At 44.5% G+C, this 27,361-nt stretch overlaps 1 protein-coding gene across 2 annotated transcripts in view; it reads right to left on the bottom strand.

Moving 5' to 3' along the window:
- RIOK1 (RIO kinase 1) overlaps positions 1-27,361 on the bottom strand; it is a 219,907-nt gene that overhangs the window by 144,036 nt on the left and 48,510 nt on the right. For both annotated transcript variants that reach the window (XM_085607225.1, XM_085607226.1), the window contains exons 2-4: positions 25,851-26,034; positions 25,108-25,198; positions 1,004-1,073 (exon numbers count right to left, since the gene is read on the bottom strand). In XM_085607225.1, coding sequence (XP_085463351.1) covers positions 1,004-1,073; positions 25,108-25,198; positions 25,851-26,034 — 345 coding nt within the window. The remainder of the gene's footprint in view (positions 1-1,003; positions 1,074-25,107; positions 25,199-25,850; positions 26,035-27,361) is intronic.

Here is a 27,361-nt window from a genome sequence, read left to right as displayed (position 1 = left end):
ACAGTGTTGAACAATATCTGAAACTGAAATCTTCTAAAACTCAGAAAAATAACAGTGCATCTCCCGGTAAACATGTAACTCAGATAAAAGTTCTGAAGAAAGAAGGATGGATTGTTGGGTCGAATTTGAACCAGCGAAAAACAATGTTAAAAGGATCCCTAGGCCAGAGAGTAACTGCATGTCACTTAGCCAAGTAGGAAAGGGTAACTGCTACCAGAAAAGCAGACTTCTATGACTTCTGTTCAGTACCACTGGAAACCATGAGGGCAAAGAATCGGAGTCAACGTTGTTAAAATGAAGCTTCAATCCTAAACTCAGAGGGATCTACAAACTGGAGGAAACAGGTGAATCAACCTTTCAAAGTGATGTAAAATCAAAATTGTAGAAAAATTCTCCAAATTTCTTTTTGAACTAATAGAAGCTATTAAGACTGGCAAGATACCACTTGAATACTTGACTCTACCAGGTACAAGACAAACAAGTTACATTGACTAATAATTTCTAGTGAACACAGAAGAGCTAAACTCATTGGAATGGACTAGAGGTCAGAACCTGCACATTTCAGTTCCAGGTGCAATCAATTATATAGGTATACAACACTTAGAGCCTTGTAGCTTTGCAAACATGTATACTGGTCTTAAATAATGGATTACAAATGTACAGGGCTAACTTTTTTGGGGGGGGGATTAAAAGTGGCCATCTTTTCCCTCTTCAGTAAAAGAAGTATTTCTTTATCGCTGGTAATAATTTTGTGCACTGGTAATAATTTTGTGCACACTGACAAAAAAGCATGAGAACATTTCCTTTAGAAAATGCTTCCATATGCAAATTTGATAACACAATAAACCTTTATCAATACTCTCTTTGATAAATTTGCTCACTGCAAGAATACTACATCGTGTACATCCATTTACAGTACAGAAGGAAACATCTCTTTTGGCACGTTCAACCTTCGAAGGTTTCTATAGGATTTAGAATGTTAGAAAGACATTGAATTACTCACATGTCAGACTCTTTTTGTCTGGACTTTTCTGTTACTTTGTTCATCACGGAATCTGCAAGGTTCAACTGATCTAGAAATATGAAATGCGTGACATTAAAACACATTTTCTATATATATATGTGTTGAGACGAAGGTCTCCTTTACCACTTTGTAAAGTTGTGCCATCCTGCCCTTTAACAATTTCTGAACAACCCACTGTTTTAATCCCTGTGAACATGTCAATTACTAAAGCCGCTGTAGTGGCTTCATACGGTATTGGTTTCTTTCATCAAAGGTGTGATCAGTTGATAGTAGGACACCAGGGTGTACAGTCTTTGTGAGTTAAGATGTCTACTGTCCCCACAAACTAAGCTGTGCAGTGATACATGGTAGTCTGCCTGTAGTCTCGGGTCAAAGACCAACTTGCATTCCCCAAGGCCTATGTGGTCCCCTGAAAAAGGGTCTCTCGTGGACATCATCATGTGCAGAACTGGGGTGAGTGGGAGAAAAACACAGAAAGCGAGAGGGATGTCAGTTTGTAAATACACATACCTAGTCCTGCCCAAAACCTGTTCAACGTGGTGTGTAGGAGGAGAGGACACCAGCCAAATCCCTTTATCCAGATAAGATTTCACAAACACCGTGTAAATATCACCCATCCCTAGTTTTCTGTGCATCTGCCACCTCCCATAGCAAAAGAATCAGAGTCCAGACTGTTTTGCAGCCCAACACATACAGTCACTAAGACCGGTTTCATTGGCTCAGAAACCCATGTAATCGGTCTAGCAACAGAATGATGTACTACTACAGGGCCGGAGGAGTGATCAAACTTATACACAAAGTAAACCCTCTGGTTGGTTCTGGATTGCAATCTAGATTACCAGAAGTTTACATGTAACATTGGGGCCAAACCACAGACCACTAGTAAAGGTAAAATATAAATTTGGAGTAGTTACCTAAAGCTAAATATCAACATTCGGCGTATTCATTTAAAAAATATATATATAACAATGAGCATGTTGGGGGTAACAATGAGCATTTTGAGTTACTTTACACAGTTTGGCAAGGTGCTCACCCACACTATAGGGAATTATCTTTTTATTCCCTTGTCTACATATAAGAAAAGCAATTTGATGTGTGCATCTATGCAAGCTGTTGGTGCTTGGAGAAAAATAAGAAACAAGACTCTATTTGACAACAAACATCTTCTCCAGACACTGGGTTGGTATAGGCTTCTCAATGGAATCCCGATATAATACCTGCAGACAACTATGTGGTGTAATATAGACTTTTCGGGTCCTCTTAGAATGAGGGAGCATCTAGGAAGCTGGCTCTTTATAGGATATATCAAAATGAGATATTGTGTAAAGCATCCAAGGGTTCCCTTATGAGTGGACAGGGGCTTGCTATAGCAATCCCAAGGTGCTCTATTAGGGGGCAGTGTGGTGTAGCAGTCTTAGGCTTACACAGAGGAGTGCAAGACATCTGAAAATACACACAATGAGACACACGACAAAAGAAGATCCACGCCAATTTATTAAAACAGCAAGAATCTTTATATATGTTTAGGTATCAGAAGAAAATTGTTCAGATAAGTGCGTTTTTAAATAGCATTACAATTCAAAAAGTCGACAGTGCAATTTCTGAGTTCTGCAATGTTAACCTATGGGAGGAAAATCATATGTGGTTTATCGGTTCTTGTCATCCAGTTATGGGACCCTTCTCCAGGAGTTAAGGTGAGTGGTGGGCAAGGTCAAAGGCAGCACCAGCAGAACACCACCAGTGGCACTAGGGCGGCCAGGTGTTCAAGTGCCAAACCGTGGTCCAATGTTATCCAATGGAGAATGGTCGCAGTAGAAAGAGGCTGAAGGAGAGGGCTAGGGATTCAGTCTGGTAAAACCAACTAGTGGCTTTGGTTCTTGCGATGTTGGGGGATGTGGGGACACCTTTGGTCCTCTTCTCCTCAGGACGGGGCATCCAGGTGCAAAGGGTCTTTGGGGTATCTCCGTACGGTAACACTCACAGTTGAGGGGACCTGCCAACAGAGGCTGCAGGCTACGTGAGGGAGTTCACGAGGAGTCACTCCATAGTAGACTCGGTATCTTGAGGGCTTGGGGACCATGCTGACACCGCTGGCCCACTTTGAGAGCTCAGGTGCAGTAGTGCTCGGCAGCAGTGGCTTTTGGTGGGGCAGGAGTCCTCTTACTCTTTCTTCAGCTGTTCTGCAGGAGACAGTGCTGCTGTCCCTTGGAAGGTCTTGGTTCCTGGGCGAATGCTGGCAGGTCTCCCGGGCTTTGGTGACTCAGCAGCTGCAGGAAAAGTTGACTTTTGGTGCAATAGGCGAAGTCAGCAGTCAGGCCATCAGGGTTGGGGCCAAGTCAGTTGCTGGATCTTCTGTTCTTGCTGTGCAACTCTTCTAGTCTGTCTTCTTTCTTCATGTCGTCCGGATCTGCTCTTCTCGTGCCAGGGCATCTCCTAAATACTCAATTTAGAGACATTAGGGGTGTGCAGGGTAGTAGCCAATGGGCTACTGACCCTTGGGGTCACAATGCCCCTATATGACCACTTCCTATTGGAAGTGGGCATAACCCTGTCCCAGAATTCCTAAGTATGACATCACAAAGACAGTTACTTATGAGAAATTGTGTCCACCTCAGTTTAGCCCACCTTAGGGGTGGCACTAGCTTGGGGGAGTGGCACACCTACCTGACTAACTCAGTTTCCCGCCTGTCCTGGTGCCAAAGAGGTTCTGGACAAGGAGGTTGGCTTCCTCTCCTGTGAGGGGGAGCCAGATTTGCATTTCAAAGGTGGCAGCTCTTTGAAGCTTGCTGGCCTAGGAAGGCTAATCAGCAGATTGTCCTGTCGGAGGAGGTGTTACACCCTCTTCCCAGACAGGTTTTTGTTCTGGGCCTCATGAGAGCAAAGGCTCTCACCCTATGAGGTCAGAACAGTGTCTCGGTGGCAGGCTGTCAGAAAACAGTCTGGGAGGACACTAGAGGCTGGTAGGTATTCAGGGGACACCTCTAAGGTTCCCTCTGGGTGCATGTGTTTGTAAGTTTAAGTTTCTTTTTCAACTGCATAGTTACCAAAAACCATTGGAATATGAAAAGCGTCCTATAAAACTGTAAGAGCTGAATAAAATTCTGTGCAACACGCACATGTCTAAAAGTAGCACCAGATAGAGATAATTGTAAAAACATTTGAAAGTTGCTTACGTGAAGTTAAAAAGCATGACAATGTCATTTAAAGGTCAGAATCTTTCCGTGAGGGAATGATGTCGAGTTCATTGCCGGCGCGCACTGTGTGCTGGAGTCCTAGTGTGTCTTCAGCTAGTGGCCTGACTACCTCTACAGTCGGAGGCTGATGTCATTTTTTTTCAACTAGCATGAGAAATCTTATCAGTCTGCAGTTCAGTTGTGCGGCCCCTGGATCAAAGCATGTCAGCACCTCTTGCCTCCGTGAGCGAATACCCCTCTGTTTGAAGGGGGCCTTTAGCAGCTATCTCCTTTCCCGCAGTAGCTCCTTGCAGGTGCAGAGTAAGTGCAAAATGTCTCCTGTTCCGGTGTCACACAAGGGGCAAGGAGTTTGGGACGGCGCCCTCAGCCAGGGTGGAAGGTTGTGGGGGCAGGGAGAAAACCCAAAAGGTGCCTCAAAATTTGTATTTTTTATGTTTTGGGGTAGCCTTGATTAAAATATTTTTGAAGTGCAAGTGTTTTGTAATTATTCAGGGTCATCCAGACCTGACTGAGAAGGGGGCCTTGTCCTCCACCAGAGAAAATTGTTTTAGAGATTTCCAAACCAGTCTCTTAAAGGTTGAATGATGGATCTGGGTGTTCCTAAGATCAGGGAGCCCAGTGGTTGCAAAAGATTCCTGGAGATAACACCTTGCAGGAAATGTGTCGCTCTGCTAAGTTCTTGCCAAAAGAGTTGGTTTAAGGTGCTTGGGGTAGGGGATCTGATCTTGTTCCAGCAAATGATGTAGGCGCAGTGTCTGGCCAAGGATTGTTTTAATAAGCCGAACTCCAGCCTAATTTGAGCTGGTGAGGTTAACTTTGGGAGACTGAACATGATTCTATACACTTTAACTAATGTGCTTTCCAATAATTTGGCATCTTTGCCGCACATCGATTCACTGCCATAGGTTATTGTAGGGAGAAGTTTGGCCTGTGCCACCTTCAGGAGAGGACTTAGTATGGGACCGTCAGTTTTGATGTGAGATTTTTCATTGTTATTGCTAATGCCAGCCCTTGCCTCCTAATTTCTTCTTTCTGCCGGGTGAAGGATCATTCTTTGTCTATGCTGACGCCTAGGTACTTGTAGTCCACTGCTGGTTCTATTTGTGTGCCACCCAAGTGCCAAAGCCTCTGCCGTTTCCTTTTGTTGTTTATGGACATTGTCCTTGTTTTCCTAAAATTCATTTTTAGGTTGTTCTCTGTGGCATAGTTCTGCATTTTATTGAGGAGGTGTTGCAGGCCAACTTGGGTGTACCTGAGCAGGACTACATTCTCGGCCTACAGGAGACTGGTCAGTGTTTTGCCTCCCAACCTGGGCGCATGGGAGTTGCAGGTGTTGAGATCGTGCAGTAAATCTGCCATGAATAAATTGAACAGGGTGGGCGTGAGCATGCAATCCTGCTTCAGGCCTTTGGTTGTTGGTGCTCTTCTAGAGAGGCGAGTCCCTGCTCCCAATTTCACCTGGACCCAAGTGTCTGTGTGGAGAAGTATCAGCATGTTTAGGAGAGTTTGCGCGAGGCCCCATCGGCCAGCTTCTCCCACAGTCTTTCAACATTGTCGAAGGCGGCACTGAAGACAGTAAAGCAAGAGTGTAATGGAAGGTTCACAGTCTTAGCTGCATCAATGAGTAGGGAGATTGCCAGGATGTTTATTGTTGTGCCTGACGTTTTGCGGAATCCGGTTTGGTTTAGTGGTATTATCTCATTAGTGTCTGCCCAAGCTGTAAGTTCCTCTAGCACGATGCCCACAAAGTATTTTGCCTCGTTGTCGATTAGTGCCACCAGACAGTAATTTCCATGTAAGGCCTTATCACCACTTTTATGGATTGGTGTGATCATAGCGACTTTCTATGATTCTGGTATCCTGCCCAGTAATCTGTCTTCCAAGATTAGAGGTTGCAAGACGCTTGCCCATTCCACCAGCCTCTGTTTGAACAGTGCCAATGGAATGCCGTTCGGGCCCGGGCCCCTTCCCTTCTCCCTTTTGCAATCTGTTGCCTTATTAAAGTATCCTTGAGGTGGTAGCCTCGTGCTCAGGAGTGTAATCTGTGACTTGGGAAATTGATGTTGTCGCCGCTTTCAATGGGGCTCCTCAGAGCATTCTCCTGGAGTCGTCCTGTTTTCTGAGTCGTCCGATCGCCCGCAGTTTAATGAATAAAGTGCTCATTTAAGAAATTTGCCCAAGTGTCCTATGAGATGTGTGAAGAAATGCCCCCCTGCTGCAGACGCATTATCGTGTTCACTTTTTTCCAGAAGCGAGCGCTGTCATTGTGATTTATGTCGTGGAGGAGCATTGCCCAGGTCGCCACTTCACGATCTTTATTGAGTCACCATTTCAGCTTTTTGAGCTAGGTTCTTTGTTGACTCAGGAGAAGACGGATACTTTGATTCCATTGCTGGTGTCGCAGTGATCTTAATGTGCAGTTTATTGATTTTTTTAAGATCCTTTAGTTGGTTCCTTAGAGATTTTGGGATCCATTTCCCCGCCTGAATAACTGGCAAAGATCCTTTTTGGGTGGCGAGGCGTGAAGCTCTGATAGTGTGGCGGTAAAGCGTTCCCAATTGGTTATGTAACTCGTTGTTGCTGTTGCTTGTGAGTGAAGGAGATCGATTGCTGTTGCTGACAAGGAGTGTAACTCGTTGTTGCTGTTGCTTGTGAGTGAAGGAGATCGATTGCTGTTGCCGACAAGGAGTCAATGTTAGTTGCCACAAATTTAATTCTCTTAAAGTTTGTCGCATGAATTGAGCCCAAGGCTGCTTCTGGGTGGATGCAGGGAGATGTGGTTGCTGATAGGAGGGTTTCTTGTGGTCGATGGTCGCTGTCCCCTTGCCCCCCCCCATTCTGAACCCAAGTACGCAGGGAAACAGCGTAAGACAGCGTATGGAGGTTGTTGAGGGAGAGTAGTGGGTAGGTACAGGGGAAGAGTCTCCAGGGAATCTTCCACTGAGAGCCCTGAAGTTGAGATGTTCTAGATCTTCCAGGAGACGTCTGTTTTTGCCATTCTTTCTTTCATGTGAGGGTGCGCATTGAGTCGGTATGTTACAGAGTAGAGATTGGAAGTGCACGTTACCCCCCTCCGACAAACCAAAGAGGTACTGATTCAAATCCCCATAGAGAATAAAGTTTGGGGTTTCGATCTTGCTTATGTAGCTTGTTAGTTGGCTGGATAGGTTTTCCCAAGTCTCTTGCTTTCCGTTTTGGGTGGATGTATGTGCTAACTATCACCACCTCATCATGTGATCCTCGAAGAGAGAGGGCGATCTTGACTGCTAAAGAGGCTGCTGAGGAAGAGCGGACAGACGCTGCTCACATTTTGCTGGACGTGGATACATAGGTTGCCATCCTGAGGAATGGCCAAATTTCTCACCATTTACGGCCGGTGTTGCGAAACACATGAAGCCTTGTAGATGGAGCAGGTCTGCAAGCCATGTTTCCTGCAGTATAATTAAGTCGAATGAATTAAGGTACTGATGGAATTCTGAGGATTTTGTTGACAGGCCATTAACATTCCATGAGCAGAGGCGAAGTGCTGTTTTCTTAGCGCTTGTGCATCCTTCCTTCTGTGTGTATGGTCATTGAGTGTCAGAAAGGGTGGTTATGTTTCTAGTGCTCGACCCAAGGACTTGCGGTCCGCTTCGGGGGGCTGGTGTTGCCAGAGAGTTGTTTTGTTGATTTGCCATCGGTCTTGCCCTCCATTCAGCGGAGTGCCCCAAGGCCCCTCTGAGCACTGAATTGGTGCACCTGTGCGGTTTCGTAGCTGCAGACTGCGGACTGGGGCTAGCAGAGGCGATGGATATCCTGGATTTTGGTGAGGGATGATGTTAATTTCCCAAGCTTTAAAGGTGCGGTGCTCCGCTAGTACTTTCTGGGCAGTTATAGTTGTTTTCCACGTAGCCCTGGTGGCCTCCGGCATTGAAGGGTTTGCGGGACGGATGAATTCTATTGAGAGTAAGTCCGTTGAATTTAGATACACAAGGCTTGGGATAGCCTGTAATAACTTCAGGATGTTCCTCTTGTTCAGAACATCCTGGTTCCCTTTTGAAGTTTACTCGGGCTTGAAAAGGGTTGAGATTGTGTTAGGCTGTGTGATGCTGGAAAATTGTATTGGCTGAGGTAGCTCTCCGTCAAGCTGCGCGGTTACGCGATGGGAGTTAAGATGAGTTTCCTCCTTGAGTTAGATTTGCTCCCCCTCTCTTGGCGATCTGTGTGTAGAGTTGTCAGACTTTCTCTTGATTGTAATCGCCCCTAATAAGGACTGTTTGGGAGAGTGTGGGGTAGAGCACTCCACACTCTGCATGGGCTGAGTGCTGCTGGGTATGCCCTTTAATGATGGGTAGGGCCGAGTTTTGAGCAGTGTGCCTCGGGCTCTTGTTTGACTGAACTTTATCGACAGCACGTTCTTGTCCACGCCCGTTGCTTGTATCCTTATCTATCTCCTTGCCCCTTGTGACTACTGGCGCTGGTGCTTTTAGGTACTCCTCCCTTGCTACAGGTGTGCAAGGCTGCATAGGTGAGGTAGGTGTGTTGGGGGGCCCTGGGATGTGATCTGGACCTTGATCCGAATGAAGACTATTTCTGAGAGGAGCAGTCTTGCGCGATGGCGAGGCCCTATTTTCATTTTCGATGAATGACCGCCTGACGTTTTTGGCGGTGAGAGGTGTCTCCTAGGATGAGTTGAGTGTCAGGTGATTGCGAGGCCTGGTTTTGTATATTTAAATCGCACAGCTTAGTGTCTGTTTTAGTGCGTTGTTATGAGAAAATGGGGAAAAGGGATGTTGGATTTTGGAAGGTTTTCTGGTTTCAGCCTTTCCTTTTCTGCTGGCGGCGTTGTTTGGTGTTGAGCTTCAAGGTGTGAGTTCCTGTTTGAAGCGCCGCAGTTGGTTCTTTAGAGGTTCCTGTGGGCCCCTTAGATTTTGGGGTATCTGAATCCTCCCACTGATAGTTCTGAAACAGCTCCTGGTTATTTAAATTGAATTGAATTGCCGGCCTCGGGCAGGACCGGAAACTGTGTTCATGCCTGTAGGGGGGTGCATGTAGGGGCTGTTGAAACATTTCTCATGTCCTGTAACATGCTGTTTAACATTGAGGGGAGAGTAGACAGTTTGTCCAGTCACAGCCACAGTTGTGGTGAGCCTCAGATTGGGCTCTCTTTATTAGGCCATTAAGATCCTCCAATTTCTCATCAATGCCCACAGTGAACAGTGCCAGAGTGTTTAATATGGTAAGGTGGATATCCATCTTATCGGACTGATATTGGAGCACTTTCACTGCCAGTTGCATGGTATTTAGGAGGGAAATCCATGCATTGCCACATTGTTCTTTGGTGATCGCGCCCCCCTTGGGCTCATCCTTGGTCTCACCCCTGAGGGCTTGGCAGAGACCGGCTGAGTAAGATTGGGGGACCTTGGCTGAAAGTGCCCCATATTGGCGAACTGGCAAGTAGGTGGTGAACATGTCCTCCCATTCTTGCGCATTCATATAAGAGAGGATCGTCTGCCCCTTGTCCTGGTGAACTGGCTCGTCAGACCCACCTGTCCCTGAGTGAAGTCTGGCTGAGGAGGAGGAGGCCAGGCTGCTGCTGGAGTTGATGCGTTGGCTCTTGGGGGCCGGAGCGTCGCGACCGAAGTAATATTGCTGTCATTTGGTGATGGAATGAGGATAGTTTCTAGACAGAGTTCTGACTGGTGTTTCTGCATGCTCCGCTCTGTGAATAGCAGGGGTGGACTGGCGGTAGGGGGCACTGGGCGTTTCCTCGGTGAGCCACCAGGGTAGGGGCCGGTTTTAGACCCCTGGGGCCGTTTTGTTACCGGGGGCAGGTTTTGCTGCAATATCAGCCCCGTGCAACAAAAGCGAAAGCGGCACAAATTTTTCCACTAGACCTCACGCCAACCCCCTCCCCCCCCCCACCGTGCCAGCCAAGCTCTTTGCCAGGGCTGGTTTCAGTTCTCAGTCCGGCCCTGGTGAATATGGATACTGTAAGGGATTGGTTGTAGCAGGTTACCTCTCGAGTGTGTCCCCGTGGGCCTGCTGCCTTTGAGTTGGTTGCTAGCAGTGCAAGCCCCACCTCTGTAGGAAAGGGTGATGCTGGTGAGAAAGCTGCGGGTGTTGAGGCTTGAGCCTCATTTTGGTCTAATTCATGTGCTTGATGTACAAATGGTACGGAGGTTCCTGGTTGCCCGACTGGGGACGGACGTCAGTTTGTTGTAGTTGACGTGGCTTTTGTTGTCACAGATTGATTGAGCCGGAGAGGAGAATGTGTGGGTTGCTCCATTATGGTCAGTGTTGAGTCGGAGTGCTTTGCAGTTGAGGACTGTGTGAAGGTAGACAGGCCGGATCTTCCATGGGTGGAGTAACCTCCTCTTGTGGCACTGAGGGATAAGGACGGCTGTGGTTGTAGAGGTAGCATGGAGGTCTGCATGTGTTGATAAATCCATCACTGGAATCAGTGTGGCTTTGCCACTAAGAGAGGATTGATACCAAACATCCCTATTGTCAGTGAAGCCATCATGTAGCTGGGGAACTTGTTTTCACCAGTCTCCAGCACATGTTTTAAAATGGTTTCCCCGGTCACGTGTACTGGCAGTAATAGGACTGCACAGTGGAATATCTGCTCATGCAGTTATGCCCTCACATGTACTATTCAGCACCCTGCCTTAGGGCTGTCAGGCCTGCTGTAGGGGTGACTTACAAATATTACCTGCAGTATTAGGGGACATGGCACACAGGGATGAATGACATGTTGTGCTTTCAAGGTTGTTGGTACCAAGACACGCAGCCTGCAATGGCAGCCTTGCATGTGCTTGGTAGGGGTTCCCTTAGGGTGGCACAATTCGTGCTGCAACCCTTCTTTAGTACCTCAGACCCTAGGTACCAGGGGTACTATTTACTAGGACTTACAAAGGGTGCCCAAGGTTTTGCCAATTGGGGAAACAACTGAACATTTTCAGGGAAAGAACGCTGGTACTGGGGGATCTGGTTAGCAGGAACATAGTACACTTCAGTGAAGGTTGCATCAAATACCAGGCAAAAACTGGGGGTACTGCTACAAGAACCCAGCTCCCTACAGTGCCAGAGGCAATGCATAAACGAAAAGGGAGGCATTTAAGGTTGTGGGGCATGTGGGTTGTGTAGGGACAGTTTATAGCATGCAAGGAGTGATCTTTAAGGAAAAGACTGCACTTGAAAGTATGAAATGCTACCTAGAACTCAGGTGTGCCTTAGAGGGAGAGATGCTGTGTTGATGAAACAAACTACTATACTGATCACCACTCATATGTTGCTTGCATATAAACTAGTCACCATGTGGCTCTTATGCAGTAACACTCCTATGAGTGAAGAGAAATGCAATGCTGATGATGGCAGTCTGATTTGCTTACAGGATAAGATCAACGGATGGTTGCCGAATGATACAATATTCTCCATGTACAAAACCACAACTAGACCAAGATCAAGACAGGGGGTTTCTTTGGGATATTAGCCTCCCTCCATGAACTAGCAATCAGTAAAAAGTACTGGAAGTGCCAATTTCAGCAAAACAGATCAAAGCGGTCATCAAGCAACTGGGCGGAGTTAAAATTCAACTCCACGCTTGGATGGGCAACTTTGAGAATTTTAAGATGCCTAAAAAGGCCTGATAGTGGTGGAAACAAATGTTGTTACTTACCTGTAACTCTCATTCTCCAGTATTGGTATCTTTCATAGATTCGCATAGTTGAACCATTCCCTGTCGTTGAGGTGTGAGTCCCATAGTACTTTCTAAAGCAGTAGAAGTAGTATACATAGCTTATAATGGCAAATTACATTGACATTAATAGCTTATATACATCATTTATAAAGAACCAAACCCCAGCCAATCAGGTGACAGCACCCTACAGAGGCTTTTTCTTTCAGATTTTCAAGCAGCAGAGCCTCTCTGGGGAGGTGGATGGGTCGCATGTGAATCTATGAAAGATACCAATACTAGATACCAAAAGTTACAGGTAAGTAACAAGTTTTTTCTCCAGTATTGGATCTTTAATAGATTCACATGCTTGTTAGCAGTGATATATATATATATATATATATATATATATACACATATATACACATATATATAAAAGTTTGGAAAATTTCGCGAAGATTCGTCAACCGGCGCCAACGTTATTCTCAATAGAATGTTGCGGATTTCCTATGGAAAATAGGTCCTAACTATAACTATCTACTGGCAACCGCCAGTAGATAATATATATATATATATTACCTACTGGCGGTCGCCAGTAGGTAGTTATAGTTAGGACCCTGTTTCCATAGGAAAACCGCAACATTCTATTTTGAATAACTTTGGCGCCGGTCGACGAATCCTCGCGAAATTTTCAAAATAGGTGGGGCGCTGCGCTCCGCTCCTACCCTGAAAGTCTCGGGGGGATTAGTCAAGCGGGGGCTGAGATAAAAGGGGGGTCCCAAAACGCGTTTTTCCCATGCATTTTTCCATAGGACATTTAGACATAGCTACAGCCCGAACGGCTGAACAGAGTTCCTTGAAATTTGGCAGAGAGGTAGTCTACAGGTCAAGGAAGTGCCTTTTGTAGGTTTGGTGTAAATCTGTTCAGTAGATTCTGAGAAAATAGCCTTTAAATCAATATATATATCTGAGCCAGCTTACGGTGCGCTTACCGTACGCGTACGGTGACGTGCGCGAGCGCGATTCTGATTGGCTGTTAGATCTTAGTAAACATTCGAATCGGTCGAAACCAGGAAGCGACGGCCGCCATTTTCTCTCTCGCACTCTGAGTGGGGATTAAAAAACAAAGGACAAAAACATGTAAAGGGGCTGTTTAGACAGCTCCTAAGCACCTAGCCATGTTGGGGGAGTCCCCAAAGATCCCCCAAGGCCAAAAAAGCAATTTTAATTTTTTCGATAATTTCGCCGATTACGCTTACCGTACGCGTATGGTAAAAAAAAAAATTTTTAAAAAATTATCTATACTCTCCCCACCCCATGTGCAAATAGTGCCCGAAGGGCACCATTTGTGCATGGCATATCACAGATGTGAAAAATTAAAATATTACCTTTCACAACGAAGTGCATCATATGTCCTCCATGTGCGCACGGTGCGCGAAGCGCATCGTGCGTACATGGCCCATCTAGCGTAACGTGGGCACGCGGTGCGCGTAGCGCACCGCGTGCCCACCGTGCGTGCACGGCACTAACTGCGTAAAGTGGGCGCGCGGTGCGCGAAGCGCACCGCGCGCTCACTGTGCGCGCACGGTGCGCTTCGCTCACCGTGCGCGCACGGAACGAACTGCGTTAAGTGGGCGCGCACGCCACGAATGGCGTAAAGTAACTTAGCATTTAAAAAAACGTACAAATTCACTGAAAAAACCATAGGTTTCACACACGTTATAGTTAAGAATTAGCATTTAAAAAACCTTGCAAATTCACTGAAAAAACCATAGGTTTCACACACGTTATAGTTAGCGGACATTTCACTCATAAAAAACCAATGAAATTCCGCCGTTATAGTTAGTGCAGGCAACTATAACTCACGCGACCGCAATCCTCTGCTGATGACATATGTGTCTTTATGAAAAAAAAATATTTGCAATATATGTATAGCTAAAATTTAATGGAAGAAGACATGGGCAAATAAGTGTCTAAATACAGTATTAGCATCAGCAGAGGATTGCGGTCGCGTGAGTTATAGTTGCCTGCACTAACTATAACGGCGGAATTTCATTGGTTTTTTATGAGTGAAATGTCCGCTAACTATAACGTGTGTGAAACCTATGGTTTTTTCAGTGAATTTGCAAGGTTTTTTAAATGCTAATTCCTAACTATAACGTGTGTGAAACCTATGGTTTTTTCAGTGAATTTGTACGGTTTTTTAAATGCTAAGTTACTTTACGCCGTTCGTGGCGTGCGCGCCCACTTTACGCAGTTAGTGCCGTGCACGCACGGTGGGCACGCGGTGCGCTACGCGCACCGCGTGCCCACGTTACGCTGGATGGGCCATGTACGCACGATGCGCTTCGCGCACCGTCCGCACACGGAGGACATATTATGCGCTTCGTTGTGAAAGGTTATCTATTAAATGTTCAATATCTGTGTATATGCTATGCACAAAAGGTGCCCTTCGGGCACCTTTTGCACACGGGGGGGGGGGGGGGGGAAATTGAGGATATATTTTTTTTTTTTTATTATTTTTGACCGTACGCGTACGGTAAGCGCAATCGGCGTTTTTTAAAAAAAAAAAAATAATTTTGCCCTTGGGGGTTCTTTTGGGACACCCTAACCAAGGCAAGGTGGTTAGGAGCTGTCTAGCCTGGCCCTTTTCCTCATATCCAACTTTGTTTTTCCTCCCCCCCTCAGAGTGCGAGAGAGAAAATGGCGGCCGCCATTTCCTGGTTTCGACCGATTCAAATGTTTACTAAGATCTAACAGCCAATCAGAATCGCGCTCGCGCACGGCACCGTACGCGTACGGTAAGCTTACCGTAAGCGCACGGTAAGCGCACGGTAAGCTGCCACAGATATATATATTGATTTAAATGCTATTTTCTCAGGAACTACTGAACAGATTTACACCAGACCTACAAAAGGCACTTCCTTGACCTGTAGACTACCTCTCTGCCAAATTTCAAGTAACTCTGTTCAGCCGTTCGGGCTGTATCTGTGTCTAAAGGTCCTATGGAAAAATGCATGGGGAAAACGCGTTTTGGGACCCCCCTTTTTTCTCAGCCCCCGCTTGACGAATCCCCCTGAGACTTTCAGGGTAGGAGCGGAGCGTAGCGCCCCATTAGTTTTGAAAATTTCGCGAGGATTCGTCGACCGGCGCCAAAGTTATTCCAAATAGAATGTTGCGGATTTCCTATGGAAACAGGGTCCTAACTATAACTACCTACTGGCGACCGCCAGTAGGTAATATATATATATATATATATATATATGTTGTCATATCATATTTAATTATATATTACAATAGTGGGCACACAAATGCATACATCATCATGCAAGGCTCACCTTACTGAAAAAGATGGCGTAATACCGCCTGTCCCACAGCTGCATCACTGCGCTGTGACGCGTCTAGGCAAAAATGTTGAGTGGGCGTATGCCTGTTCTTCCAAGTCGTGGCATGGCATATGCTTTCAATAGGCACTCCAGCAAGCAGGGCTGTTGTTGTAGAGACTGCCCTATTAGAGTGCGCATTAGCCTTTTCTCTCGAAGGCCTACAAGCTATAGAGTGACAGAATTGAATTGCTGTAGATGGCCATCTTGCTGTGCTTGCCGTGGAAACCGGACCTCCATTGTTATGGTTTCCATATGAGACTAATATTTGATCTGAAGTCCGTAATTACTTTGTACGATGCAAATAGAACTTCAAGCATCTCTTTACATCTAGCATATGTAGAGTTCTTTCGGGAAAAATGTCTTAAGTACAACAGGTTTGTTTAGATGATAATCCATCGGAACTTTAGCAACAAACTTGGGATTAGTTAATAAAAATCAGTGTTATCCTCAAACTGTAAGTAAAGTTCCTTTACAGTGAACGCTTGAATCTCACTCCCTTTCTGGCTGATCTCAAAGCTAGAAGTAAGATTACTTTCCATGTTAGGAATTTGAGTTCTGCCTTGTGAACAGGTTTGAAAGGGCTCTTCATCAACTGTGATAGTACGGTGTTAAGTTGCCAGGTTGATGAAGGCTCCTTTATCGGAGGGAATACTCTGAATAAACCTTTAAGAAATTGCATTGTCAGCTTGTTAGACCATAACAAAGAGGATTTAGAAGTCCTTCTGTATCTTGAAATGGCTGCTAAGTGCATTTTAATCGAAGAGTGAACCAGGCCCGATCTAGCCAGAGAGAGTAGGTGTGGCAAGACCTGTTCTGGAGGTGATAATACAGGGTATTCAGGAGCCAGGCCGGTAAGTGCAGAGAAGTCGGGTTGGGATGAAGTGCCTGTTTGTGGTTCATTGATAGAAAATCCTTCTGAGGCTCCAGCTGAATGTAGTTCACCTCTGACAGCAGTAGAATTTCCATGAACCAGTGTTGTCTGGGCCACCGTGGAGCAATCACCATCATCCGACACGGTTCCCTCTTCATCTTTCTGAGGAGCCTGGGTATGAGAGCGATTGGGGGGAAAAGCGGATGCAAAGATCACTGAACATCTGATCGGAAAAGCATTCCCCCACAACCCTTCGTAAGGGTCCCAGCTTGCGTAAAACCGGAATTTTCGGTTCTCTAGAGATGCAATTTGTGGCAGTTCTGGTTTGTTCTGCCAAAGTGTCTGCCAAACTGTTTCTCACTCCCGGCAGATATTCGGCTCACAGTGTTACTTGATGCGCCAAATCCCATTTCCATATTTCTTGCGCCTCCTGTGACAGGATCTGAGACCTTTTGCCTCCTTGTTTGTTCAGGTAGTCCATACTGTTTGTGTTGTCCGTTCAGATCAACACTGAAGATCCTTTTATTCTCGCCTGGTGGGCAAGTGAGATTGCTCTGAGCTCCAGGAAGGATATGTGCATTTTTGATTGTGTTAGGATCCATTTCCAATTGATTTGAAGATCCTGCAAATGCCCCCCTGAACCTTCTAGAGAAAAGTCTGTTGCAATGACATATTATGGAATTTGTGACAAGAATGTGAGCGCCGATGAGAAATTGCCAGAGCTTTACCACCAAGGAAGAGATTTTATCGTAGGTGGTGCTGAGTGGTGGTGCTGAGTTTGACGACATAGTCGAATGAGCCTTCTATCTGAACCTACTGTGCAGCAAATCCCTCCTGCAAGGGTCTTATCCTTGGATGTGCACAAGGCAGTAGTAAAATGGCTAATTACCTTATGCCGAGAGTGATTTGAGAAGGCAAACAGACTTTCTTTATTATAGGTTTTGTGCCAAAGTCCTGTTTCTTTTGCCTTTCTTCTGACAAGAATGCCTTCTCTTGTAATGTATCCAGAATTGCTTACAGAAAATGTATCTTCGTTGAGGGACGAAGAAGAGACTTTTGGCAACTGACTGCTAGGCCCAATGACTGGAACGATTGTAGAGAAGTCATTGCGGGCGGATGGCGCTTTTATCAGCCAGTCGTCGAGATACGGGAAGACCTGGAGGACTTTTGGTCTTAAGTGGGCTGCCACTGGGGCGAGACACTTCGTAAAAATCCGGGAAGCTGACCTCAGACCAAATGGGAGCACTTTGAATAGATAGTGAGTGTCAGCTACTGTGAATCTGAGAAATGTGTGATGTTTCGGATGAATAGGCAGATTCCTGCATCCTGCAGATCTAGGATTGTCATGTAATCTCCTTAGTTGAGGTGGTGCAAGACTTCTTGAAGGGTGATCATACGATAAGATTGCTTATTCAGGTACTTGTTAAATTTCCTGAGGTCCAGAATGGGTCGCCATACTCCTGTTCACTTCTTTGAGGAAAAATGAATGGGGGACTTTCTCTATGGCACCTGTGTTTAACATACCCTTCTAGGGTAGAAGGAGCTAAGGTGCGTGCCCTAGTTTTGGTGGAGTGGTGGGCAGAATCTTGGGGAACTCGAACATGTGACCATATGCAATGAGATCCAGGACCCATGTATCTGATGCTATTTTCTGCCATTGTTGAGAAAAGTTTCAATCAATCAATCCGGGAATTGTAAGCACGCTACTCACCCGTGAGGGTCTCAAGGCGCTGGGGGGGTCCGTAGATCTGTCTAGCCGAAGAGCCAGGTCTTGAGCGTCTTACTGAAGGTGTTCAGGAAGGGGGCTCGTCTGAAGTCTGCCGGTAGCTCGTTCCAGGTCATGGCTGCAATGTGGGAGAAGGATCTACCGCCTGCTATGTGGATGCGTGGGGTTTCAGCCAGTGCAAGGTTGGAAGATCGGAGGTTACTTTTGGGTAAGTGAAGTTGATTCGGTCGTTGAGGTATTTGACATTTTTGCTCCCACAGAATGGTTTGCTGTAGGGGGTGAAATTGGCACTATAACTGTGTCACTGTTTTCTGCCAGAGCCTCTCGTCAGCGCGGTCTGCCTTCTCCTTGGTGGTTGCCAGGAGGAGGCTTCCCGCTGGCAGTGTCCTATATGGTTGGTGTTGCTGGTAAGCTGGCCTAAAGTGCTGCTGAGGGCTGCCCGCTGGCAGTGTCCTATATGGTTGGTATTGCTGGCAAGCTGGACTTAATTGGTGCTGAGGGGGTTGAGAAGTCTGATACCTCTAGTATCCTCCTCGATACGAATAAGTGTTTATGCCGCAGGCCTCTATAAAGGGTGTTTTCAGAAATTGTAATGTGTCCAAAGATCTTGCGGGGTCAGGGTTTGCCTTGATTGCTTGCAAGGCGTCGTCAACATGCTTGTCAAACAGAGCGCCACCATCGTATGGCATAGCTAATATTTGTTTGCACCTCAGGTCTAATTGTTGTGGCCTTTAACCAAACATGGTGTCTCATGACCGCTGATCCTGTCAGTTGTCGAAATCCTACTGAGGCTATATCCATTGCGCAATATATGATTTCCAATGAGGACCTTTCAGCCTTCTGCAGAATCCTTTTTGCTTCTGCCATTTTATCTCCCAGCAGGCTGTACATGTATGTAGCTAGGTCTAACCACATCTGGCGGTCATATCTGTCTAGTATACCAGCGAATCAGCTGCTCGTACTGTCATTTCTGACATAATTGAGAACCTCTTCCCAATGTTATCAAGGGGTCCGCCTTCTTTGTCAGGTGGGGTTGATATGGGTGTGGAAGGGTTCCTTGATCGGCACTGTGCAGCCTGTGTGTTGACAGAATCTGGTTTCAAATGTTTAACCAGACATGCTGATAAGCCCTCTGGAATTCTGTATTTCCTATCGATGCTTGGCAGAGCCGATGTGACCGTGGCAGGAGTTTATGATCTTTATTCCATCCTCCCAGATACAATCAACAATTGGGATTGCCTTTACAACTTTTCTAAACTGTTCCTTAAAACCATATAGATAACAATCCAATTGCTTGATGGTTATTGGAAGTTGGAAACGTTGGGCTGGAAACCACCGATCTCTGGTGGGGAATCCACCAGTTGTGGTGCAGGAGGTTAAGTTGTCGGGATGAGATAATTGTCCCATTCATTGGACACAGATTGATTATCTTGAATTTCACCTCCCTATCTATCGTCATCCGGGTCTTTCCAAGGAGGCATAGCAATAGTTGACACGGGGTAATTCTTGTAGTACCAGGTGGTGGAAGAGGTTTGGGTGAACTTGATATAGGAGGCTGTGTGGTGGACGCATCGGAGATGTTGACCTTGCAGGTTCAGTGAATCATTTATAGTAGTCCTACAACATACCCTGTAGGTCTTGCACCAGAGCCACAGGAAATTGAATCCTCTTACGTTTTTACGATCCCCTTAATTGCGAATGCAGTTAGGGAAACGCAAATTGTGATCCCCTAAATGCGATGCATTATGCAATCACAAATTTCATTTCGCAATTTAGAATTGCAAATTAAGTTGATGGTAATTTGCGATTGCATTGAAAAATGCAAATAAATGCATTTTTCAAAGTGCATTGTGGTGCACACACATGCCCTTAGGGCATGTGTGTGCACCACAAGTGCATACCTACTTTTTCTGGGGGTGCATCAGGGTGGCCTTTTGGCCCCCTTGCACCCTTCAAATTGCATGCACAATTTGCGAGTACCTATTTGGTGCTCGCAAATTGAGCATGCAATCCCATTCATTCCTAAGGGCCTCTAGGCCCATAGGAATGAATGGGAAGCCATTCTTTAATTGCGAATCGCAAATTGTGAGTCGCAATTAAGGAATGTGTAGGAATCACAATTTTTTTTGCGATTCCTACATGCATAAGAAATTGCGATTCCTTAAAAATCACAATTTAGGAATCGCAATTCCTGACTTTGATGCATGTGACCCAATGTCTTTTTCCATTATAAGCTATGGTTACTACTTCTACTGCTTTAGAAGTTACCATGGTACTCTCACCTTGACGCTTGGGAAAGATTCAAGCATGCGAATCTATGAAAGATCCAATACTGGAATATTTTTCAATTATATGCCCAAAGGGACAACAAACTTCCCCATCCATGAGGGATGCAGTAGTGGTGTTGGTCCTTAAATCTGATAAGGACAAGCTGGATAGGTCCTCATATCATACCCTCTTAACTATAAAAATCTTTGGGAAGTTGTTGTCCTCTATACCCAAAACCATTCTAGCATCCCGAACCAAAAAGATTTTGTTTCAGACTTTAAAATAGACTCTCTAGAGGTCTTCCAGCTGTGCCTAAAATGATCTCTGGGTTGTAGGTCGTGGGGTTCAGGCTCTGGCCAAGAGGAGTATTTGTGATGTGCTTTGGGAACAAAGACAAACATTACGCTTAAAACAGTGCTGTTTTTTGGTGAATGAAAACAATCTTTCTATGATGGGCCATCAATACCCTCTTTTTGCCTCATGTCCTGGCTGGAAGTAAGTGTCAAGTTGGGGAGAAGAGGGCTTCAAATAACCACGAAAGATTGTTGCTCCGTTTCTGATAAAGGATCACAATTGTGGATACTTTCACACTTTTTGGGAGATCAGGCTCCCACTAACAGGTTGGAGTGTGTTGGCAATCATGCACTTGATAACATTTGTAAAAGGTATAACAGAACATAACTGTAACATGTGCATTGATAAATATGTTCAGAGCTGCCAATGTTATAAAATATTATAAGTAAATGTGTTTGCCATTCTAGGAGACCCCAATGATATTTATCTTTTTTATTTTTACACGGGGTGGGGGAGATGCGAGCAACACTAAAATGTTTGAAGACCAATGCTCTACTCTGAAGTAATTGTTTTATCTGCTTAGCGAATACCAGAACTGATGGGCTGGATATGTTTAATGTTTATGGGCCAGTGTTATAAGCCATATTGAGTGTATAGTCGTGAAAAAGGAGCCGGTGGAGGATGGCACTAGACAATGTTGTCCACTGTGGTCCCATGCTTTGCCCTAGCAATGGAAATGCTCAGTAGTGACATTCATAAACAGATGTTTGAGAGAGACCTTAACTTGTCAAGTGAACCATAATATTTCTGTACGTGGATCATGTACTGTTATATATCAAGGACTCTTTGCTTGATCTTTTACCCACTGTGAAAAACATAGGTTCCTCTCTGGCCTCCAACTTTCAGATCTAAGAAACACATTTCAAAACCCTTTGAGCCTCTTACACCTTTTGATAATAGTGTGTGGATATATCACATGCATTATGGCCTCACTGAAGTGAGCATTAACAATGGGGGTTGTTTGTAGCTCAATTATGACCTGAAAGAAGCTCCCCATGTGTGCACAGGGCTCTGGGGCCCCAGTCAAAATAGTGGCCCTAACCAGATTTTAAAATGATAGGCTTCCTTAAGCCAACTCTCCTCATAGGCCAGATATTGAGAGGTGGTAGGAGAAGAAAAGGCATGGACAAATTTAAACTTCAACAAGTAGACAATAGCCCTTGTGCCATACATGGAATTATATTACCTGGCAGAGTACGATCAGTCTGTATTAAGATGATGGCTATTTGATGTAACGAGTCCAAAGAAGACACACATGAGGAACAATGCTTGACCAGTAACCATCAGTGGCATTCTTGATGATTGTTACCTGGGTGCCACCCCGACCCCTACCCCCAAAGGTTGATCCTGGTGGCAGTGTCTGAGACAAACTGGACTTCCGGTTTGAGAACCCACTTTGGATTTTGCAACAGTTTACCAAGGTAGCATGGGCACTGACATACATACATCAATCCCGTCGGGGAATAAACATGTTAATGAGATATGTAGTTTGGGTGTCCTGTGTGCATTTGCTGAAATTAGACGCATTTTGGTTATCCTCTTTGCCAGTCTGGGTGTCTAGACTCCTCACCTTTGCTGCCTGCCTAAAACAAGGCTGTTGCACAGCGGAGTCTACTGCATGATCAATGCTCACAATGCGATGCCCTACACTAGATCATATACCTGCCCAATGATCGGAAGAATACTGCCACTTCACCAACTGCTTATCCACAGTTGCTTCATCATAGTCTAGTGGAAAACCCGATGGAAGGTTATAAATTTTGTTTCATGTCATGTTACTAAATGAGAAAAAGGTGACAGACGAATTATTGCATCCCAACAATGTACATTTCTGTAATAATAATAATACAATTAATTTTACCCCTCTCATACGCATCACATTTAGCAGTTGTTCTTGCGTTCATAGATATGCATGTAAACCATTTTCTTAATTTAAGCCATTACGTTCTGACACTGATATTTTCATTATTAATCTTGATTCATTTTGGTTCTAGTTCATCTAATGACTGACAACTGTTATGCTGAGAAATATGTAAAGTTGTACTGTCTGATACAGTCAGCTGTTGCATACTTTGTATTTTTAGATTTGATGGCACTTATATGCTCATCTGCGTACCTTCTAAAAGGGCCTCACACTACTTCTCACATATATTTTATAACAAATACGTTAATAGTGTATTTACTTGTGCAATTTAAGAAAGTCAGAAGAGATTCTTTGGTTTATTTGACACAGATACTACATCACTTCAAAACTCCTTTGGGTTTGTCTGTCTGGTTGTACAGAGGCATTCTACTTGGCATGGAAAACTGGTGCTTTCCAGCCTAAAATCTTTCACCAGATAATCTTCACGCTTTTTATTCCAGTAGACTTGAGAATCTGAGAGCAGCTTGGAAATGCTCCACCTTTCAAAAAGATGTTCAATAACACAGTCAAGCCTAGATGGCACATGTAATTGCACCCCTACCCATAGTTTGAATTGCCCTTAACTGTGACTGATGGCAGGAAATCCAGGCAAGGTCAAGGTCAAAGATGGAAGATGCATCCCTCAGAACTTAAACTTCATAAAAGGCAACAGATTGGATGGCCCAGGCCTCCCACTTGTGCCTCTCTAGAATTGTCTTTTAGGGGACTCTATACACTGGTGCAGAGCTGCATTAGTTCAAGGCTGACTTGTCCTGGCTGCTGTATTCTTGAAGGACTGTGAACGTTATATGTTCTGGAGAAATGTGTTCCTGTGATCTAAGTGAGACAAGAGGAGCTGTGCTGCCAGTGGTCGAGAGGAGCTGGCCCTGGATTGCGCAGGTAAACTTTAAAAAGGCCAAGCAAAGTCAATGTGGGGGCCGTCACAACAGATTGAGCAACCCAGGCGCCTCAACACGCTTCCTCAGCAGGCCAAAACTCAAAGGCAAAACATGCCTGTAGTCAAGGACCAGAAGAGACTCTTAGGCACCACACAGCTGTGGAGACACTGCACCATTCCTGATCCAACCAGTACTCTTGAAGTATACACAGGTGCCTCTATCTGCAAATATACAGGTCGCAAAGGAGTTCTTTCCTATCCTTCTGTGCCAGTGTGGCTGTGCTGCAATGGCTGCTGCCCGTCTTTCTTATTTATGAGACGCTTTAACATTTTCCTAGTTACTACTTGCCAGAAATATAAGAGTCTAAACATGTAGTACTATCCTGACCTTAAATCTAGTTCGCAGTTGGAACTAGCTGATCCCTTAAATCTAGCCAGTGCTTATTCACTGGAAAACTGAACAGCCTGTCCCAAGATACAGGCCCTTACAGTTTGGTCCCATCATATTATACTTTGAAGACCTGCAAGACCACTTGATTCTTCTATAAGCGGTGTCAGTTCAACTGTGTCCCAGTTGGAAATTAATGACCAGATATTATTTAGGCTTCAAACTGGAAACCAAGACTACGGCTATTGAAAATGTATTATTTACTTTGGAATTGGGTGAACCATTTATTTTTGGGGTGGACTATTTTTGACCATTTTTGTTGAAACTCACATATTATTGTCTCTGCCACTTTAAATATTTTTGTCAGACATCTGCAGCCCACTGACAACGTTCTAACAAAACCCATCTCTCAGGATAATGTTGCCATACAGCTGTTATCTAAAAACCTAATATGTAACCACTACAACATGCCTGAGGTTGTAATTCGAACCCAGAAGCTGCAAGTACCTTCTAGTTGTCCGTATACCTATATTATCTACTGATTTCTAACTTACCTGTAAATAAAAGTCCTTTACCTTGGAGTTTTCAGGAATGACTAAACAATAAGTGTATTGTGTGCTTTTCAGTGTCATGCAGTACCGTAGTCTATAGATGCTACCATCTCCTACAGTGAGCCTTACACACATGGCTTAACTACACTCACAAAGTCAAATGCCCAAAGCGTTATCCAATTGGAGTGCTTTCATATAGGCTGCCCTGCAACACCAGACCACATATAATATTGCCCAAAAACAACGGACTGGCCCACGCCTCCAACCAGATCTCATCAACAAATTTCCTGTGCTGGTTGGAAACCAGTTTCGAGCTAAATTGGGATTTTGCTTTGAGGTAATTTCCACATTCTCTATCACATACCCCATAAACATTTGTATGCTATCATTATTTATTACTAGTTTACCTCGGCGTAGATGTTTTCACACTATTTGAGATGACAAACTTCTCTTCATCTTATCTTGCCTATCTTCACTCCTCATTGGCCTTAAAAGACGGTCAAGTGTTACTTCAACCACTATTTTCTTTTCACCTCTATGAACATATAAAGGATGTGTATATGCGGAAACTGAGGCTACTCCCGAAAATGTGCAACTAGAATTACATTGAAAATTAAGAAAAATCAATGGAGGAAAATAGGTCTCTAAAAAGACAACACTTCAAGTAACAATCAACTTTTAGCACAGAAGTGTTCTCAAAATAAAAGTAGATGAGAATAACATACATATTTTCTGGACTCCTGAAATCATGAATAGAAAATTGTTATTACATTTAAGAGGTACATTGCATTATTTTGCTTTTTATGTTAAGTTGGTATTTCTAAATTATACACAACATTTTATGTTTGAGAGCAGTGGAAAAACTTTTTGAAGGCATAGCAACTCACCAAGATTAATTTTATGCTCAAATTTTCTCAGAGCCTTGTCAGTTGGCATGTAAACTTTAGACGAGTTGCTAGAAAGAGACTGCTTGTTCTCCTGTTAAGAAAAATAGAAGAAAAAAACACCTTCAATGCATCAGGGTGTCATCACAACATTACAGATCATTTTCAACAAAATCAAATTGTACCAAAATGACAGTTGAGTCAAACCACCACGAGAAATCTACTGGAGACCGGTTTAAATCTGGGGATGTTTAAGTGGAGGGTGCACAATGCAATGCTACTTGGAGCCAACTCCTCTCAAAATTGTAAACTTGAACTAACATACATCTTTTCCTACTTTTGCACCAGGGTGTATGCTTCTTGCTTTTGCAAGGATTAAGGAGAAGGTTGAAAACAGAGCGATATCCGAACCTGGCCCTATTTTGAATTTGTTTGCGAGGCGACAGTCATACAGTGTTTTAATTGAAGATGTACTGTAGAAAATACAGAAAGCATGTTAAATAGTAACTAGCATCCTCAAACATTTTTGATTATCCATAGATTAAAAGGTACACATCAAGTGTACAATGAGGCATCTCGGGGGACCTAGTAAATTCAAATAGGCAGTCAAATGATTGCACACCCTAATGATAAGAAGTGTTTAGAAAACATGGTTGTATGTGATTTTTACATACCCAACATGACATAACATGCATACTGGCCCCTCTCCTACCAAACAGAAATCCATAGCCTTTTTATCCATGTACCTGCGGATTACTTCTTCTGGTAGTCGTAAGGCGTTTGGTAAGATCTCCACCTATACCATCCCAATCCCAATCATCAACTTCGTAGTCCGCATCATCTCCATCACTTTCATCGCTCATGTTACCATCCTGAGAATGGCTGTAATGTGGCTTTACAAATGCAGTCTGAACTTCCTGTACATGCTCACTTTAAGAATAAAAAAAGAAAGCGTTAGCAAACATGTTATATAGAAAATGTTTCATCTTGGCGAAGAATCTCACTATGATGTTCAGATGTGATCTGAGTGAAGAACTGCAGTAATCCAGATTGAGAGAGAACTGGGAAATACTTTTAGGCTGTCCATATTGGAGTGCTGCGGGGACTAAAGAGTTTGTTGCAACCTAGCAGCACATTATACAGCAGCAATTTCCTAAACTGACAGTATTCCTTGATATATGGAGGAGTTCTATAACTATTACAAGATTTCTAACAATGATCCTCAGAATGTGTGTTGTTTCGTTTTGCAGCATTCAAACTATCCATAATCTTCAAATTGTCTGTTCCACTAAATGTGAGATAAAATCTCATATTGACAAGCCACTCTTCCAATCTGCGGAAGGTGTTTTGACAATGTCAAGTAGTATTATAACAACATATAAAACAATATCAAGCCCATGGTCTGGTTCTGATTTATTGACTAAGGGTCAAACAGAGAAAATGTAATTGATATATTCACTAGTAGGAAGAAAAAAACATTCACAGAGTTCGAAAACACTCTTCGCAGATGAGTTAATGATGGCATCTAGATATATGTAACTTCATGCAGGCATTAATGTTCAAATGGGACAATGTATATTCTAACCCATCAAAGTCCTTGAAAGCCTGAGCCTCACCAAATGAGTAAAGGGACCTATCCACGATGCTGGACAATACAGACAAAGCGGTACAAAAGAGGGTGGTGATGGACGGAGCATCAGAACCAATCAAACACTCACACCCAGTCAACAGATCTGGGTTTGATCCATCACCGTTCTTTAGCCCACTCTGCCACCCCAGTTCAGACATGGTCATATGCAAATCAGACAGACCCTGTGCCTCATGGGAACAGTCCAGCCCGAACTGCCAAGCCATGCCTTCCCTGGACCGGAAACAAGCTTCCTAGGACCGGTTTCTGGCATTTCAGCCGTCTTCAGCCAGGCTTGCTTGAATCCAGTGGCAAAGTGAGCAAGGGACTCACGTCTGAGCATACCCTGCCAACTTATGGCGAACAAAGCGGTACAAAAGAGGGTGGTGTTGTTTCTGGTCCAGGGAAGGCATGGCTTGGACGTTCGGGCTGGACTGTTCCCATGAGGCACAGGGTCAGACTGATTTGCATATGGCCATGTCTGAACTGGGGTGGCAGAGTGGGCTCAAAAATGGTGATGGATCAAACCCAGATCTGTTGACTGGGTGTGAGTGTTTGATTGGTTCTGATGCTCCGTCCATCACCACCCCCTTTTGGACAATACAGACAGGCAGGAGCACTTTCAAATTC

Source organism: Triturus cristatus, chromosome 5_2 (genome assembly GCF_964204655.1).
Source record: "Triturus cristatus chromosome 5_2, aTriCri1.1, whole genome shotgun sequence".
NCBI lineage: Eukaryota > Metazoa > Chordata > Amphibia > Caudata > Salamandridae > Triturus > Triturus cristatus.
Note: the sequence above shows the minus strand (reverse complement) of the source record. Positions and strands in the feature narration are given on the sequence as shown.